Source organism: Haliotis rufescens, unplaced genomic scaffold (genome assembly GCF_023055435.1).
Source record: "Haliotis rufescens isolate VD_foot unplaced genomic scaffold, xgHalRufe1.0.p SCAF_11, whole genome shotgun sequence".
Lineage (NCBI taxonomy): Eukaryota > Metazoa > Mollusca > Gastropoda > Lepetellida > Haliotidae > Haliotis > Haliotis rufescens.
In genome coordinates this window covers 41,013,285-41,028,047 of record NW_025963791.1, presented here as the reverse complement: position 1 = coordinate 41,028,047, position 14,763 = coordinate 41,013,285, and the positions used below count along the sequence as shown (strand labels likewise).

The window sequence follows — 14,763 nt, the reverse complement described above, 5'->3', positions numbered from 1 at the left end:
GTGGCTAAGACAGTATTTGATGCTGAGTGAAAGGCCTCACAACCATAGTCTATTTTTTATCTGTCAAGTGATTTGTAGAGGTCCAGCCATCTTCCTGAGGCAAGGGAGTTAACTGACCACAAAAGTCCAGTTTCCACCCTTGCCGAACTAGGCTGGAATTCCTGGTCCCGATCGTAGCATCACCAGTGGATATCACGAAATATGTCCCTTCCATGCCTCTCCTATGGAGCAATCAGATTCTACCTTTCGTATCACTTGCATTTGTTTAAAACAAAATGGCGGCGCCCATTCAGGACGATCTGATCTATAATCAAGATCTATATTGTAATAAAACGGGTCTTACATCGCGAAGTGCATCACATCATGTGAGCACCTTGATTAAAAACATGAAACGATTAGGAAAATGTCTGTTGACAATGAGTTGGCGGTGGAAATGTTTTGCAAATCCTGCAATCGACCGAAATCTGCGCGACAATTTACGAACTGGATTTCGATTTCGTTGCGCGATTTTGATTGGACTATGTTTAGACTCGTTAGTCCAGCCAAACTGTAACTCCATATTATCAGCCTAGTTCGGCAAGGGTGGAAACTGGACTTTTAAAGTCAGTTAACTCTCTTGCCTCGGGAAGATGAGGTCAAGCTGAATGTCCCTCGATGTGCCCAAAGATGTGCTTGGAATTGTCCGTAATACGTTCAGGTCTTTTTGACATCTGTTATCCATATATTCTATTTGTTTGCGCCAAGAGAAGGTTGATCAAAGATCACCCCTAGAAATATTGCGGATTTTTCGAATTTGATTGGTTTGCCTTTTATGGACACGGGGTATCATAGCATCTTTCACCTGCGTTTGAATAGAACTCCCACAGTTTTTTCACTTGAAAGGGTGAACCCCCATTTATTGCACCATTGAACTACTCCGTCCAGGGCTGACTGGAGTTTTGGGGGGATTTGTGAAATAGTTTTGTGCTTTACCCATATTGGCGTGCCATTGATTGCTCCCTATTTTAACTGATAGCGACCTGTCTTGCAGGTCTTGTAACGTTTGCAAAAAAGTGATTCTCAACCGTTTTTGACGACTTCAAAAATCCTTTTATGAAGGGTGTTACAGTAATGTATTCTCACTATATTTGGGACAAGGGATGCATTGGTGAAACATAATAAAATAATGACATCAATTGCTAGACTAGTTAGCTATATAAAATGATTTCACCGAACGGGGACATTTTGTGCTGCAATTATATAAGCAATGTTAGTCCTTTGAAGAAATTTATCAAAACGTGTTCAAATTCCACTAATCTGAACAATGTTGATCCTGGCATAATATTTTTGTTTTTACAGTATATAAAAAAAGGTATTAGAATTTGAAAGTCCTTCTTAAAATAGCGTTTAAAACTGTTTGAATCTGTATCCGACTAGATTCAGCATGCTGCAATCGGATAACGGCCCACAGTGTTGTATGCTGCATACAGCTGGGCCTTCTATGGTATGGAGTGAAATGCTATCCAATTTTTAATCAAACTCCTGGGCAATGACTTGTAAATTGTAGTATTTTTCACTTCCAACTGGTTTTAAAACGGTAACTAATTGTTAAACAGTATGTTATGAAATTAACATATTGTTGTTGACACCATGAAGTAAATTAGAAAGACAGCACAAGAAAACCCTCCAAGAAATCTACAGTAAAAGAGACACAAATAACACTATGTTCAACAAACTGAACCCCATAAACTCGCAGCCCCCTTACGCCACATCCACTGTCAAAATCCACCAAGATCCGGTCAAAGTCAAAATGCTTGGATGCTCCAGAGGCTCAGTCTTCAACAACACAGCCCAGCACCTTGCCAAATTATTAGTACCATTGGTGAAAGAAGGAAAATCCTACATCAGCGATTCCATAACCTTTGACAACAAACTTCAAAAATCAAAGCTCACGGGTCGCATGGTCCTCTTCACCGACATACCTCTGCAAGAAGCCCTCAAAATCCTACACATCAAGTTATAGACCAGTTAGACACACCCGTCTCCATAGACAGCATCACACAGTTAACTGCCTCCTGTTTCACCACCTCGAACATCACATGGGGTGGCATGATCTATCAGCAGATACATGGCCTCCAAATGGGTTCCCCCTTGTCCCCACTTACTACAGAAATCGCTGTGACATATTTTGAAAAAGCTGAATTGATATCTCCCCCTTCCAACCTTTATGCTGGCATAGAGAAGTAGATGACACGTTCACCATCCTAGAAAAAACTAGGACCCCGAAGTCCATCTGCACCACCTCAACCTACAACACCAAAGAACCAAGTTCACCATGGGAACAAAAAGCCACCACCACTTACCCTTCCTCGATGTACAACTCGACAACAGTCATGACCACATCCACACCGCCATCTACCCATCTTCCCGGGGCAAGGTTGGAAACTGGACTTTTATAGTCAGTTAACTCACTTGCCTCGGGAAGATGCCGTCTACCGCAAACCCGCTCACACGGACCATTACATTCACTACATGTCAAACCACCATCCTCAGATCAAACAAGCCATAATTGCTACCCTCACCCGACGAGCTAAACCATCTGCAATTCGGACAGTCTCGGCAAAGAAATTCAGCATCTTAAACACACCTTTATCGCCCTCAATGGTTATCTCAAACATCGGGGAGAAACCCGTACTGAAACCCAAGAAACCCAGCTAAAGGATCCCCTTTCCCAGTCCAAACCGGCCCAATCACCCGTCCTCGTCAGCATTCCATACCAAGGCCCTACCAGCCACCAGATCAGCAGGCTGCTCACCAAAACAACCAACATAGACGTGACTTTTCACTTCACACTGAAAAACATGTTAAGGTCTACCCAGTCCACCCCAAACCCCATGGGATGTGTGTATGAGATATCATGCAACTGTGGACACAAATACATTTTATGTACAGTTATTATGTACATTGGAGAAACTTCACGCCCCATAGCCCCCAGAATAAAAGAACACAAGACCTCTGTTGAAACATCTGACATGACATCTGCCCTTGCACATCTCATCTCATTCTGACCACCATATTTCCCGGCCACAAACCAAGACTCTCCATACCAACATCAGTCATTGGAAAAAGAGGAAACTTCAAGAAAGCATCGAAGTCCAAAGAATGAAGCCAGCCATTAACAGAGACCAGGGTATCTTCCTACCTAGTGTGTACTCCACTGTGATATAATCACATCATCAACCTGATGAATGAGCAAGAAGTAGCTCTGAAACGTCGTGACAAAGAATAAAAGTTGCTATCCATGAAAAAGTGTCATGTATTCATGTTCTTCCAACTTCTAAATGCCTCTCAAAGACTTAATGTCTATGATTTTGTTTGTTTATTTGTCGCTTAACGCCTCACTCAGCGATATTCCAGATACTAATATATGGTGGCGGTCTGTAAAAAATTGAGTCTGGACCGGATAATCCAGTGATTGACATCATGAGCATCGATCCACGCAATTGGGAAACGATGACATCTATCAATCAAGTCAGCAAGTCTGACCACCCGATCCCGTTAGTCGCCTCTTACGACAAGCATAGTCGCATTTTACGGCAAGCATGGGTTGCTGAAGACCTATTCTATCCCGGGTCTTCACGGGTGAAGAGTATATGATTACATGCTGGAACCCCCCATGCATAGCCTCTAATATGTAGGAACAGTCCATGCATGCCAATTGGTTCCAGCGTGTAATTAGATTCATACTGGAAAGTGTGTAAATCACCTTCATTACACATTGTAAAATAAAATATGTTAATTTTGTTTAAAAGGGGACTACGCTCCGGGGGCTAAATTACAGTCGAGCGTGCATCAGGAACCAACGCACCTTCGCCAAAATAAAGGTATGATACTAGTTGTAACGGAAATAGTATGGTCAACCTGCAGCATGGGTTACGTCCCTTACTATCTCTAAGTGTTGATGTTTTGTGGAGTTTTCGTGCCTGACAGACGTAAAATTGATAGTTTGTGTTATCCACAGCGTCATTATGTCTAAAATGTTTGAAGACGAGGTTAGAAAGGCACTATTTCAATCGCCTGGAGTTCCCGAAAATGCTAGGAATAACTCAAACGGTCAGTTTTGCAGGTTGATGTGTTAAAAACAAAGCGGTAAAATAACTGTTCAGTAGCTTACATAAACTTCAGTGATAAGTTGGCTACTCTTTCATTTTGTGTTGCAGATTTCAAGGTTCTTCTGAATAAGCTCCAGATAGACCACGACATAGAGACGATGCACACCAATCTACAAAAAGGTACTACGCGCTAGTAGGGACACAGGTGATTGTAACGCAAAAATCAGCGTGATATATTTGGTCACTCCCGGGATCATAGTATATAAAAATGATAGTACTATGGCCCCTGTAGTTACCATATATTTCTTGCTGCTAATTTTTGTGTTACAAGCCCCTGTGTATTGGAGAGACAATAAGGGATTTAAATATGATTTAGGGCTTGTCTTTTCAAGTCTGGTAAGCGAGATGGTAATCCTGCAGTTTACCAGACATAGTTTAGGACTGGTTCGGACTTCCGGGTGTGATTGCATGGGTGATATGGTTTTACTTCAATATCAGGGTGGATCAGACCGGAAACTGGCTTCACACATTGTACCCATGTGGGGAACTGAATCCGGGACTTCAGTATGACAAGTGAACACTTTAACCATTGGGCTACCCCACTGGCTGTGGCTCTTGCTTCCTGTTTCCAAGACAACATCGAAACAGGGAATTGGTCATGGCAATTTATGTCAATATGGGGGTGAATATATTATAGTAACTGGATAATCAGGGAATACCGCTTGGAATCGCTGTACCCCAGTTAGTGTGGGATGTAAATCAATGCAACATTTTTGTGAGATGTTAATGAGAATTGGTTGAAACCTTCAATTTACCATTGATTATGGAAATGCCACGCAGGAAGTATGGGGGCCGGCCACAGTGAAAGTGCATACTAATGCCCAGTATTTAAACTCACTTTCAGTATTTTAAAGTAAATAAATGATTTCTTGTTTTTCTGATGAGAGTGAGAGTATTAATGATGATAAAGTAATGAAGTTGATAATTATGCTGCTACATGATCTATTCACTATCGCTGTTCACAGGTTGACACACTTGATTCCAGTATGATGTGTTTAGTCAAGTATATATATTTTCGTTTGATTTTTTTTCAGACCTCCATGAACAGAGAATGAAGCAGCTACGACAATTACTGAAAAGTCTTAACGATGATGACTGGAAGTATCCTCCCATTGATAAGATGATAGGTCTCCAATGATGGATGGTCTGTGCTATCAGACAATCAGTGCATGTGGAATCTCCAGACATTCTCCAGTGACATCTACTTCAGTTCCAGAGAGAGTTCGGGTGTGGTCATTATGATGGTCACTGATTACATGCAAGCATGTGAGGTGTCAAGATATTGTCAAGAGAACCTTGCCTTCCTCCCACACTGGCCATACAGAGATGAGTGATGTCATGGTGTTGTGTGGACAAAACTTGGATGAAACACTGTTCAGAGTCCATACTGATTTGTTAAGATGTAAATTGAACACTGTTATTTCTATACAGAGAATATGTGAGTTTGTTTACATCCCATGCTTTTATTTGCTTTGAAAGTTTTCCATATATATTAGTGAATGAAATATTATGGATGATACAGCAAATATATCATAGGTATTACAGTGATAATATAGCTTTCATTTCTAAAGAGGTGTGGTAGAGTAGCCTAGTGGTTAAAGCATTCGCTTGCCACACCAAAAACTTGGGTTCGATTCCCCACCTGGATACAATGTGTGATGCCCAATTCTGGTGTCCCCAGCTGTGATATTGCTGGAATATTGCGAAAAAAGCAGCTTAAAATAATACTCACACCTTACTAAGATAATTTTTGGTAGTGTGATGTGAAGGGCCTGAATTCTGTGAAAATGAAGGATCTGCCGATTGTACTGTATGTTCAAATCCCATGTACGTTCAAATCCCAGGTTTGTCCTGGTTGTGATCCTTTGTTTTTCAGCATCATATCTATGCTTTAGGGTTTTTTACCTAGTGGAAAACCACTGAGTGTCTGCATTAGATTTTCATCAATCTGACACACCCTGATAAAACTGAAATACTGTTCAAAGTGGTGTAAGACCCAAACCACTAAATATCTACAATTCTTGTGATTATTCATTGCTGAAATCTGGTACCTTTCTTGGGGAGTTCATTTTATGTTTAATCTTGCTGCCAAAATATCCTTTGACTTGTTCTCTAGATGACATTTTACAAAGTGCATTTTGTGATATTTTGTAATAAAATATGTAATTTATTCAGTTCCCTTTACTCTTTATGCGTTGTATTTGGTCAGTGGTACAACCCTTCTGTAAAGGCTTCTTGTTATGTTCTAATGTTTGAATTCAGAGGGGAAGTAACTCTTGGCGGACTGCTGTGACAGAATTTCAAAATGGTAGTTGCATGTGTAGAAGTAGCATATCTCACAAAACACCATCAGCGATTGTCTCCCTTACACTTTTGACCAGAGACCATTAGTCATACCATTATAACTATCAGTGTTATTTGATTAATCTTCAAGTGCTCACGTGCATTGTGTAAAGGGCTTACCTATTGGTAATGATGGGTGCACTAAGGGTCTATAGTCCAATCTATGATAGCTACGTGATAAATCACAAAGAACAATGAATAACGAAGTGAAACGTCAAGATCACTTTTGTGTTGCCTTTTCTTATCTATGTTTTGAATTTACTTAATTTGCCATTCGCCATTTAGCAGCTGCCGATCCTCACACATTTAAGGGTTCTTTGAAATCTGATGCTGAGTTTTATTCCAGCATAAAACGAAGTTTTGTAGGGGATATAGACACGGCACCGTCCGTCCATCACGTTTCCTCTCCGGGGCATAAGTCGTAAATCGTTCAACATTTTCTCCATGAACTTACTTACTTACTTACATTGGAGATTTTACGTGGGCTTTCCGACTGAGAGCGTATTTCGCACGCGGAAACTTGGTATACAGATCAGTTCCCGCTTGCACATAGCTACCTTTGGGCTATGATTGTCGTAAGTCCATGTTATAGTATGCACTAAGATTGCTTTGTGCAAGTGGACCCAGGTCTGCACTGAACTGGCGTCTTTTGTTATTGAGAAATATTGTATTTTTGTGTGTTTCCAGGGCAAGAAGTTATCTTGGGTTGAAATGAGTTATGATCACGTGGTTACAATCCAGGTAAAAGGTCGTAGTTCAGGTGACTGCTCCGGTTGTAGTTATCAGTGAACTTGGTCAACAGCCCTTCAAATACTACATATGCGCGGATTGTTTTCTTTCAGTTCGTTCTGGTATTGTACGTTCTCAGCACTTCAGCAATCAGCTGCTACATAATAGTCGCCTGCAGTCAACTGCGATTGAGACGATTGAGACTCAATGATGATGTTTATAGCTAGCAAAATTGATAAGCGCACTTTGCAATTTTTTTCGTTACTGTTATGTTCCTTATCGCCAAACTGGCTTCATTTCACTTTATAAGTATGAACATACATGCAGCTATCTTCGTTTATGAATCATTGCGATATTTCGCGGTTCTGTTTCATGTGGCGAGGACTATATCTAGTGTTTGTCATGCGTTATAACTGGTGTACAGAGAAATTATTGAAAACATCACTTCAAAATTGAGAAGTACATTTCGTATATGTATGGGTCATCGTGTATTTCGTAAGGCAGAGGTGGTTGTACCTGCGCTCTTCCACATATTTACCTATGTCTGAAATAACACATGCAATGATTTCGGCCTACCATTAGCTGCACAACGTTTACAAACACATTATACCCTATGACGTAATTTGTGAACTTTTGTTGCAAGACACACCGACGAAACAATGCCCTGAGACAGGGTTGATTGGGTTATCGAGTTTGCGCAAGGCGCACAAGTGCAGCGGATTGTTCATTCTTCTTGAATGACGTCACAAAACGTTGACGTAACAATAGTGTGACGTCACAGAACAGCGTCCACTTTCATGTGGTTCATTCCGCATGTTGGTGTCCACGTTATTAGCTTAAAATGTCACTTTGCTGTTTCCGACAAGAGCCTTGGGTTACAGGTAAGTCATATAGAATACTGTTGAAAGATCCCACGTGTCCGTTACAGACACACTTGATTCATTCGCTGTACCCATGTGTCTGTCACAGACACACTTGATTCAATCGCTGTACCCATGTGTCTGTTACAAACACACTTAATTCAATCGCTGTACCCATGTGTCCGTTACAGACACACTTGATTCATTCGCTGTACCCATGTGTCTGTCACAGGCACACTTGATTCAATCGCTGTACCCATGTGTCTGTTACAGACACGCTTGATTCAATCGCTGTACCCATGTGTCTGTTACTGGTATATACACACGTGATTCCATCACTGCACCCATGTGTCTATAACATAAATAAACATCAGTAAATACCTGCAAGATGGATATACCAGTAATAATAAAATGTGACAAAATCAGACAATAAAAATTGTAACGAGAGCGAATTGACTTCAGTGTTATCCTTGCCAAGATCGATAACAAGAGATACTTCTTGTTCAGCGCTTGTCTAGTTGAATGTAGCATTACAATGTTGCCCAATATAGAGGACCATTTATAAGCTTGGGTAAATACATCCTGAAATCAAGTATCAATTTGTACACATATGATTAAAACAGAAATGTAGTTGATCTGTATGTAGTGTTTGTGTGGGGACACAATTGGAACACAAATAAACTGAAGAAAAACTCTCCATAGTGTTTGCTTCCGAACATTATTCAAACATTAACGAAGTTGAAGTATCTGTTTTGTAGAACACAGTTAAACGTAAAAGTAATCAACTCTGCCCCAACCAGTCCCTGCACGCCAGGCTCCAAGGAATCCCTTTGTTTCAGTGGGAGAACTACCATGGTCGGTGGAACTGCGCGAGGAGTTCAAAGCTATCAGATGGTGGCTCCATCTCATCAGAGAAGTTTGCATGGAACAGAACAGGGTGAGCGTTACCTTTTGTTAATTAATCTGTGTCATTACAAAACCAATGAAGATCCGGGGTAGAATAGGTCTTAAGCAATCCACGCTTGCCGTGAAAGGTGACTATGCTTGTCGTAAGAGGCGACTAACGGGATCAGGTGGTCAGGCTCGCTGACTTGGTTGATGCATATCATCGTATTCCAATTGCATGGATTGTTGCTCCTGATGTCAGTCACTGGATTGTCTGGTCCAGACAAGATTTACAGACCGCAGTCATATAGCTGGAATATTGCTGAGTGCGGCGTTAAGCAACAAACACACAGACAGTACAAAACGACCAAGAATGATATCTAGAATCGTGACCATGTTTTAAAGAGCACATTTGACTGTTCATAGGAAAGGATGATTTAACCCCTCAAGACAAAGATGTACAAAAACTGAAAACAATGAAGACAACAGCTTGTCTTTCAGGTATCGATGTAATATGGGCCCTGATGATAGCGTACTTGGTCCCAACCAACATAAGCTTTCCGCACGAGGCGACTTAATGGATCGGGTGGTCAGACTCGGTGACATGGTTAATTGAGTTGTTCATTATATCAATGATTGAATTGTCTGCTCCGCACCCCAGTTTTCAAGTCATTCCTTTAGGCTGCCCGTCAGTTTAAATGACGGCAAGAATAGGTTCCCAGCACCCTATGCTTGTCGTAAGTGGCGAGTAAATGGAACGGGTTGTCAGGCACGCTGACTCGGTTGATAGCGTGTTGTAGAGCGTGGACCGTTGCTCACAATATCGGCCACTGGATTGTCTGGTTCGGACTCGATTATTTACGAGTCATATAGCTGGCATATTGCTGAGTACGGCGTTAAACAACGAATAAACAAACACAAACACATTACATATTTTGAGATCTACCGCTATATATGCGTGGTATAAAGAAACCTTACTATCGATATGATGGAACAGATCTTGAAGTACGATGCTTTTGTAACCTGATTGAGTCCATGGCGTTTTACGCCACTGTCAGCAATATTGAAGCTATAACCCGGCGGCGTGTAAGTTGTCGAGTCTGGACCAGGCAAACCAGTGTTTCATAGCGTGCAAAAACCGGCTCAAACCGCCGAGATGCAATGATACACGATCAGACAAGACACATACTGCTACATCCGATTCTCTACTTCGTCAACGATTACGTCATAAGCGTGATGTACTGGGTACGTCTGCTCCCACGTGTTTTTATTGTTGATTGAAACCAATTACCAAGGCTGACTTTACACCCAGACAGTAAAGTGCATGTCACCAGTTGATGTTTCAGACCAACGATCTGCGAATCGTCAGCAGACGAATATGGAAAGTACACAACGCAGTCAATGAAGGCGGGGCGGAAGTCTCCAGACAGTTCCTCTGCTGTGACCCCAATGACCCCAACGTCCACCAAGCCCTCGTCAACGTCCAAAACAGCGTCATCGCGGTTGCAAATCGCTACAAACTCCCACGGATTCTTCCCCCGCCCATCTTCGTCAATGGGGTGATGGTTCGGCCTACCTTTCCCTCGGAGCCAGGGCGGTTCCAGAAGTTCATCGGTGATGTCCGCAGTCGATTCACATTTGTCACATCCAAGCCTAAAGACCCGGTGGCTTGTCAGAGAGAAGACCCTCCCTCACCAAACAGCAAAGTCACGCCGGGGGAGGACAAAACATCACCGTTCAGGCGGTTCCTCCGCAGAGTGAGAAACATTGGCCGGGAGGGGTCTACTTCTGCACGGTAGATTCTTCAAAAATATTATGTGAACCGTTTTGTATAAGCAAAATGTTCCTAAACAGCAAACTTCAGCCATAGTGTATGTTAAACTGATTTGTAAACAAACTTTTAGTTCTGTTTCATGGCTTCACTGGCAATTGTCTGTCGATCGTGTTGGTATCTGGCTCATCGTTCTACCTCACACTATTCTGCATCATCTGCCGGTCTGACGAAGACATCTAAGCCGTCACAAGTTCGATATTTTGATTAGCCAAAATTGAACGTGATTGCCTCTAGATACGGCCTAGATAGAAAGGACTTACATTTGTAACCCTCTTCAAAGTCGGAATGAAGACATAAAGTAGCATATGCTATTGTGTGGTGTTATTTCTTGGTGTGTACATAGTTCAAAGGGGTTTGACGCATTTGCGTTGCTAGTCGTGGAGAGAGAGAGAGAGAGATAGAGAGAGAGAGAGAGAGAGAGAGAGAGAGAGAGAGTGAGTGAGTTTGGTTTTACGCCGCTTTTAGCAATATTCCAACAATATCACGGCGGGGGACACCAGAAATGGGCTTCACACATTGTACCCATGTCGGGAATCGAACCCGGGTCTTCGGCCTGACGAGCTAACGCTTTAACCACTAGGCTACCCGACCGCCCCGAGAGAGAGAGAGAGAGAGAGAGAGAGAGAGAGAGCGAGAGCGAGAGAGAGAGAGTCCAAGTTAACGCTGCTGTGAACATAATCTCAGTGACATCGCAGCACGTCAGGTTACATGTATGGTTAGCAAAACGAATATATTTCTTAAACGTTTTTCTTTACTTGTGACCAGCCAAATCTTGGCACTTATACACATCAGATGTAATTCAAACTTAGCATTTGGTTCATCGATCACTTGAACGTCTGGTTTGTTCACAGGCCACAGGCATGAAGGATTACTACTGTGCGTCGTCAGGCAATACATAGTTACTTTTTTATGCAAATTGTGTGAATGACGTTTGCTACCGGTAGGGCAGGACATGCTTACACTTTTCGCGAACACCTGGTGGCATCACTGATTTTCAGTGGTCCATTCATATAAATTTCACAGCTATTTTGCCCTTTACGCCAAATGGAATCTGATTCAGTGGATAATCTAGACTGGTTATTTGCTTGCATTGACAATATATATTTACGCATGTCGTGGACCTTTACCATTTTTGTGAAACCAACGAGCACGGGTATGCTGCTAGGCAACTAAATACGGCAATCTGAGCGAATATGGGGAACAACGACCACGACCCACGCTCCACATGTTTCGAGGCGAGATATGGGAGGAGTGAGTGAGTTTGGATTAACGCCACACCGAACAGTATGTGTACCAGTCCATGGTCCGTCAGCTTGATGCATATCTTAGACGCTTACCTTTTTGATGAAACATACGAGCACGGACACGGTGCTGACAAAGCAAGAAACATGATCAGGGATTTGAACCCACGATTGTACTCTATAGGTTTCTGCCACACCTAACGGTCGCAACTCGTGGAATGCGGCGCCTTAGACGAAGGAGTGTGTCGTCAAATATGGGAGGTGTGCCGTCAAATATGGGAGGTGTGCCGTCAAATATGGGAGGTGTGTCGCCAAATATGGGAGGTGTGTCGCCAAATATGGGAGGTTTGCCCTCAAATATGGGAGGTGTGCCGTCAAATATGGGAGGTGTGCCGTCAAATATGGGAGGTGTGTCGCCAAATATGGGAGGTGTGCCGTCAAATATGGGATCTGTGTCGTCAAATATGGGAGGTGTGCCGTCAAATATGGGAGGTGTGTCGCCAAATATGGGAGGTGTGCCGTCAAATATGGGATCTGTGTCGTCAAATATGGGAGGTGTGTCGTCAAATATGGGAGGTGTGCCGTCAAATATGGGAGGTGTGTCGCCAAATATGGGAGGTGTGCCGTCAAATATGGGATCTGTGTCGTCAAATATGGGAGGTGTGCCGTCAAATATGGGATCTGTGTCGTCAAATATGGGAGGTGTGCCGTCAAATATGGGAGGTGTGCCGTCAAATATGGGATCTGTGTCGTCAAGTATGGGAGGTGTGCCCTCAAATATGGGATCTGTGTCGTCAAATATGGGATCTGTGTCGTCAAATATGGGAGGTGTGCCGTCAAATATGGGAGGTGTGCCGTCAAATATGGGATCTGTGTCGCCAAATATGGGAGGTGTGCCGTCAAATATGGGATCTGTGTCGTCAAATATGGGAGGTGTGCCGTCAAATATGGGAGGTGTGTCGCCAAATATGGGAGGTGTGCCGTCAAATATGGGATCTGTGTCGTCAAATATGGGAGGTGTGCCCTCAAATATGGGATCTGTGTCGTCAAATATGGGATCTGTGTCGTCAAATATGGGAGGTGTGCCGTCAAATATGGGAGGTGTGCCGTCAAATATGGGATCTGTGTCGCCAAATATGGGAGGTGTGCCGTCAAATATGGGATCTGTGTCGTCAAATATGGGAGGTGTGCCGTCAAATATGGGAGGTGTGTCGCCAAATATGGGAGGTGTGCCGTCAAATATGGGATCTGTGTCGTCAAATATGGGAGGTGTGCCGTCAAATATGGGATCTGTGTCGTCAAATATGGGAGGTGTGCCGTCAAATATGGGAGGTGTGCCGTCAAATATGGGAGGTGTGCCGTCAAATATGGGAGGTGTGCCCTCAAATATGGGAGGTGTGCCGTCAAATATGGGAGGTGTGCCGTCAAATATGGGATCTGTGTCGTCAAATATGGGAGGTGTGCCGTCAAATATGGGAGGTGTGCCCTCAAATATGGGAGGTGTGCCCTCAAATATGGGAGGTGTGCCCTCAAATTGTGAAACTCCTGACCACGGATTAATATTCAGGGTGAATCTGGGATTCGAACCCACGATCATTTGTCTGGCTCGACTAAGGGACGCAACTCTACACAGCGTATTACGGTGCATTGGATGACTAGTTGTTAAAGCGTTCGCTCACTCCGACGAGGGATCGTGCTCGATTACCATAACAATCGGTAACCTAATTAACCAAATGACCATGTGCTCACCAACACTCGTACAGTAAATCTCCCATGCACATTAACCTAGATCCATTGTGACCATATAAGCTGTGGGTAATCACATTAACCTAGATCCATTGTGACCATATTAGCTGGGGGTAATGAAGACTGATTAACAAGAAACAAACTGAAAGTGACATATGTGAAACGCAGCACTTTTCTAACTTACAACATTGTTATGAAACCACCAGGGTATTCCTCATGACATATTTGTCCTACTGTCAGCTCACTCTGAGAGCATACGGCCAACAAAACATTATTTTCCCACCCCACTATAAAGATGGCACAATGTCGTTTTGAGCACATCGTGTCATCGTCCTGTGTAATGAGCGTCGTGCTTTGTCACGTCAGTTTTGTTTGTTCCTTTCCATGTGACAACTATCCCTATGGAACTTGCATGTTGGATTCACCAGACTAAACATTAATTATTTGACAAAAAAAATGTTGTCAACACGAGGAGAAACACATGTGACACACGTTCGGCTCCCTCAGTCTGGCAAATTCAGAGAAGTTTACATAGCCAAATATACATTTTGAGAGAATCTAAAAGCATGGTCAAAGCAAGGTTAAAATGATAAATATATGCAATTATAAACAGAACACATGTCTTGAATCCCACAACACATATCAAATTTCATAAGAATTTGTACAAAACTGACTGAATAATGGCAATAAGCAGTTTCAGCTAACAGTATGGTTTAAGTACAAAGATCATACTGAAATTTTGATTTAAACGTCTTGAACAAATTCTGATGTCATCAACAAATGCGAAGTGTCAGCTACAATGGTCAATTTTCTAATATGATCACTGGCAGCCATATTTGATTTCTGATCAAGATAAATTGTACAATCTCTGTACTTCACAAGGTGACCATCACACCCAACAAGTTTCAGGACGCCTACCCTTTAAAAAGATGTGTGGATTTTACTTTCTGAAATCAAAGATGGCCAGGTGGGCT

At 42.6% G+C, this 14,763-nt stretch overlaps 3 protein-coding genes across 4 annotated transcripts; 2 read left to right on the top strand and 1 right to left on the bottom strand.

Annotated features, from left to right (window-relative positions):
* The first annotated feature begins 3,896 nt into the window (after positions 1-3,896).
* On the top strand, positions 3,897-6,330 carry LOC124142309. The gene is made up of 3 exons (XM_046510710.2): positions 3,897-4,092; positions 4,200-4,271; positions 5,186-6,330. Exons 1-3 carry the CDS (start codon positions 4,008-4,010, stop codon positions 5,287-5,289), a joined length of 261 nt encoding a protein of 86 aa, XP_046366666.1. The 5' UTR covers positions 3,897-4,007; the 3' UTR covers positions 5,290-6,330.
* Positions 6,331-7,976: 1,646 nt separating this feature from the next.
* On the top strand, positions 7,977-11,114 carry LOC124142307. 2 transcript variants are annotated; one of them, XM_046510709.2, is made up of 3 exons: positions 7,977-8,104; positions 8,923-9,020; positions 10,315-11,114. In XM_046510709.2, the coding sequence occupies exons 1-3, from the start codon at positions 8,065-8,067 to the stop codon at positions 10,765-10,767; spliced, it is 591 nt and encodes a 196-aa protein (XP_046366665.2). In that variant the 5' UTR covers positions 7,977-8,064; the 3' UTR covers positions 10,768-11,114. The 2 variants fall into 2 exon arrangements, with proteins under 2 accessions (XP_046366665.2, XP_046366664.2); XM_046510708.2 differs by having other exon boundaries at positions 10,303-11,114.
* A 1,107-nt stretch (positions 11,115-12,221) lies between these two features.
* On the bottom strand, positions 12,222-13,640 carry LOC124142359 (pollen-specific leucine-rich repeat extensin-like protein 1). The gene has a single exon (XM_046510779.2). The coding sequence runs from the start codon at positions 13,638-13,640 to the stop codon at positions 12,222-12,224; it is 1,419 nt and encodes a 472-aa protein (XP_046366735.2).
* Between the last annotated feature and the right edge of the window lie 1,123 nt (positions 13,641-14,763).

What these genes read in the sequence shown, in the direction of transcription:
- LOC124142309 (XM_046510710.2), top strand. Translation starts at nt 4,008, where the DNA reads ATGTCTAAAATGTTTGAAGACGAGGTTAGAAAGGCACTATTTCAATCG. An exon ending in TGCTAGGAATAACTCAAACG is followed by an intron (nt 4,093 to 4,199) that starts GTCAGTTTTGCA and finishes TTTGTGTTGCAG; the next exon opens with ATTTCAAGGTTCTTCTGAAT. An exon ending in GCACACCAATCTACAAAAAG is followed by an intron (nt 4,272 to 5,185) that starts GTACTACGCGCT and finishes ATTTTTTTTCAG; the next exon opens with ACCTCCATGAACAGAGAATG.
- LOC124142307 (XM_046510708.2), top strand. Translation starts at nt 8,065, where the DNA reads ATGTCACTTTGCTGTTTCCGACAAGAGCCTTGGGTTACAG. An exon ending in ACAAGAGCCTTGGGTTACAG is followed by an intron (nt 8,105 to 8,922) that starts GTAAGTCATATA and finishes CCTTTGTTTCAG; the next exon opens with TGGGAGAACTACCATGGTCG. An exon ending in TTTGCATGGAACAGAACAGG is followed by an intron (nt 9,021 to 10,302) that starts GTGAGCGTTACC and finishes GCATGTCACCAG; the next exon opens with TTGATGTTTCAGACCAACGA.
- LOC124142359 (XM_046510779.2), bottom strand. Translation starts at nt 13,640, where the DNA reads ATGATCGTGGGTTCGAATCCCAGATTCACCCTGAATATTAATCCGTGG.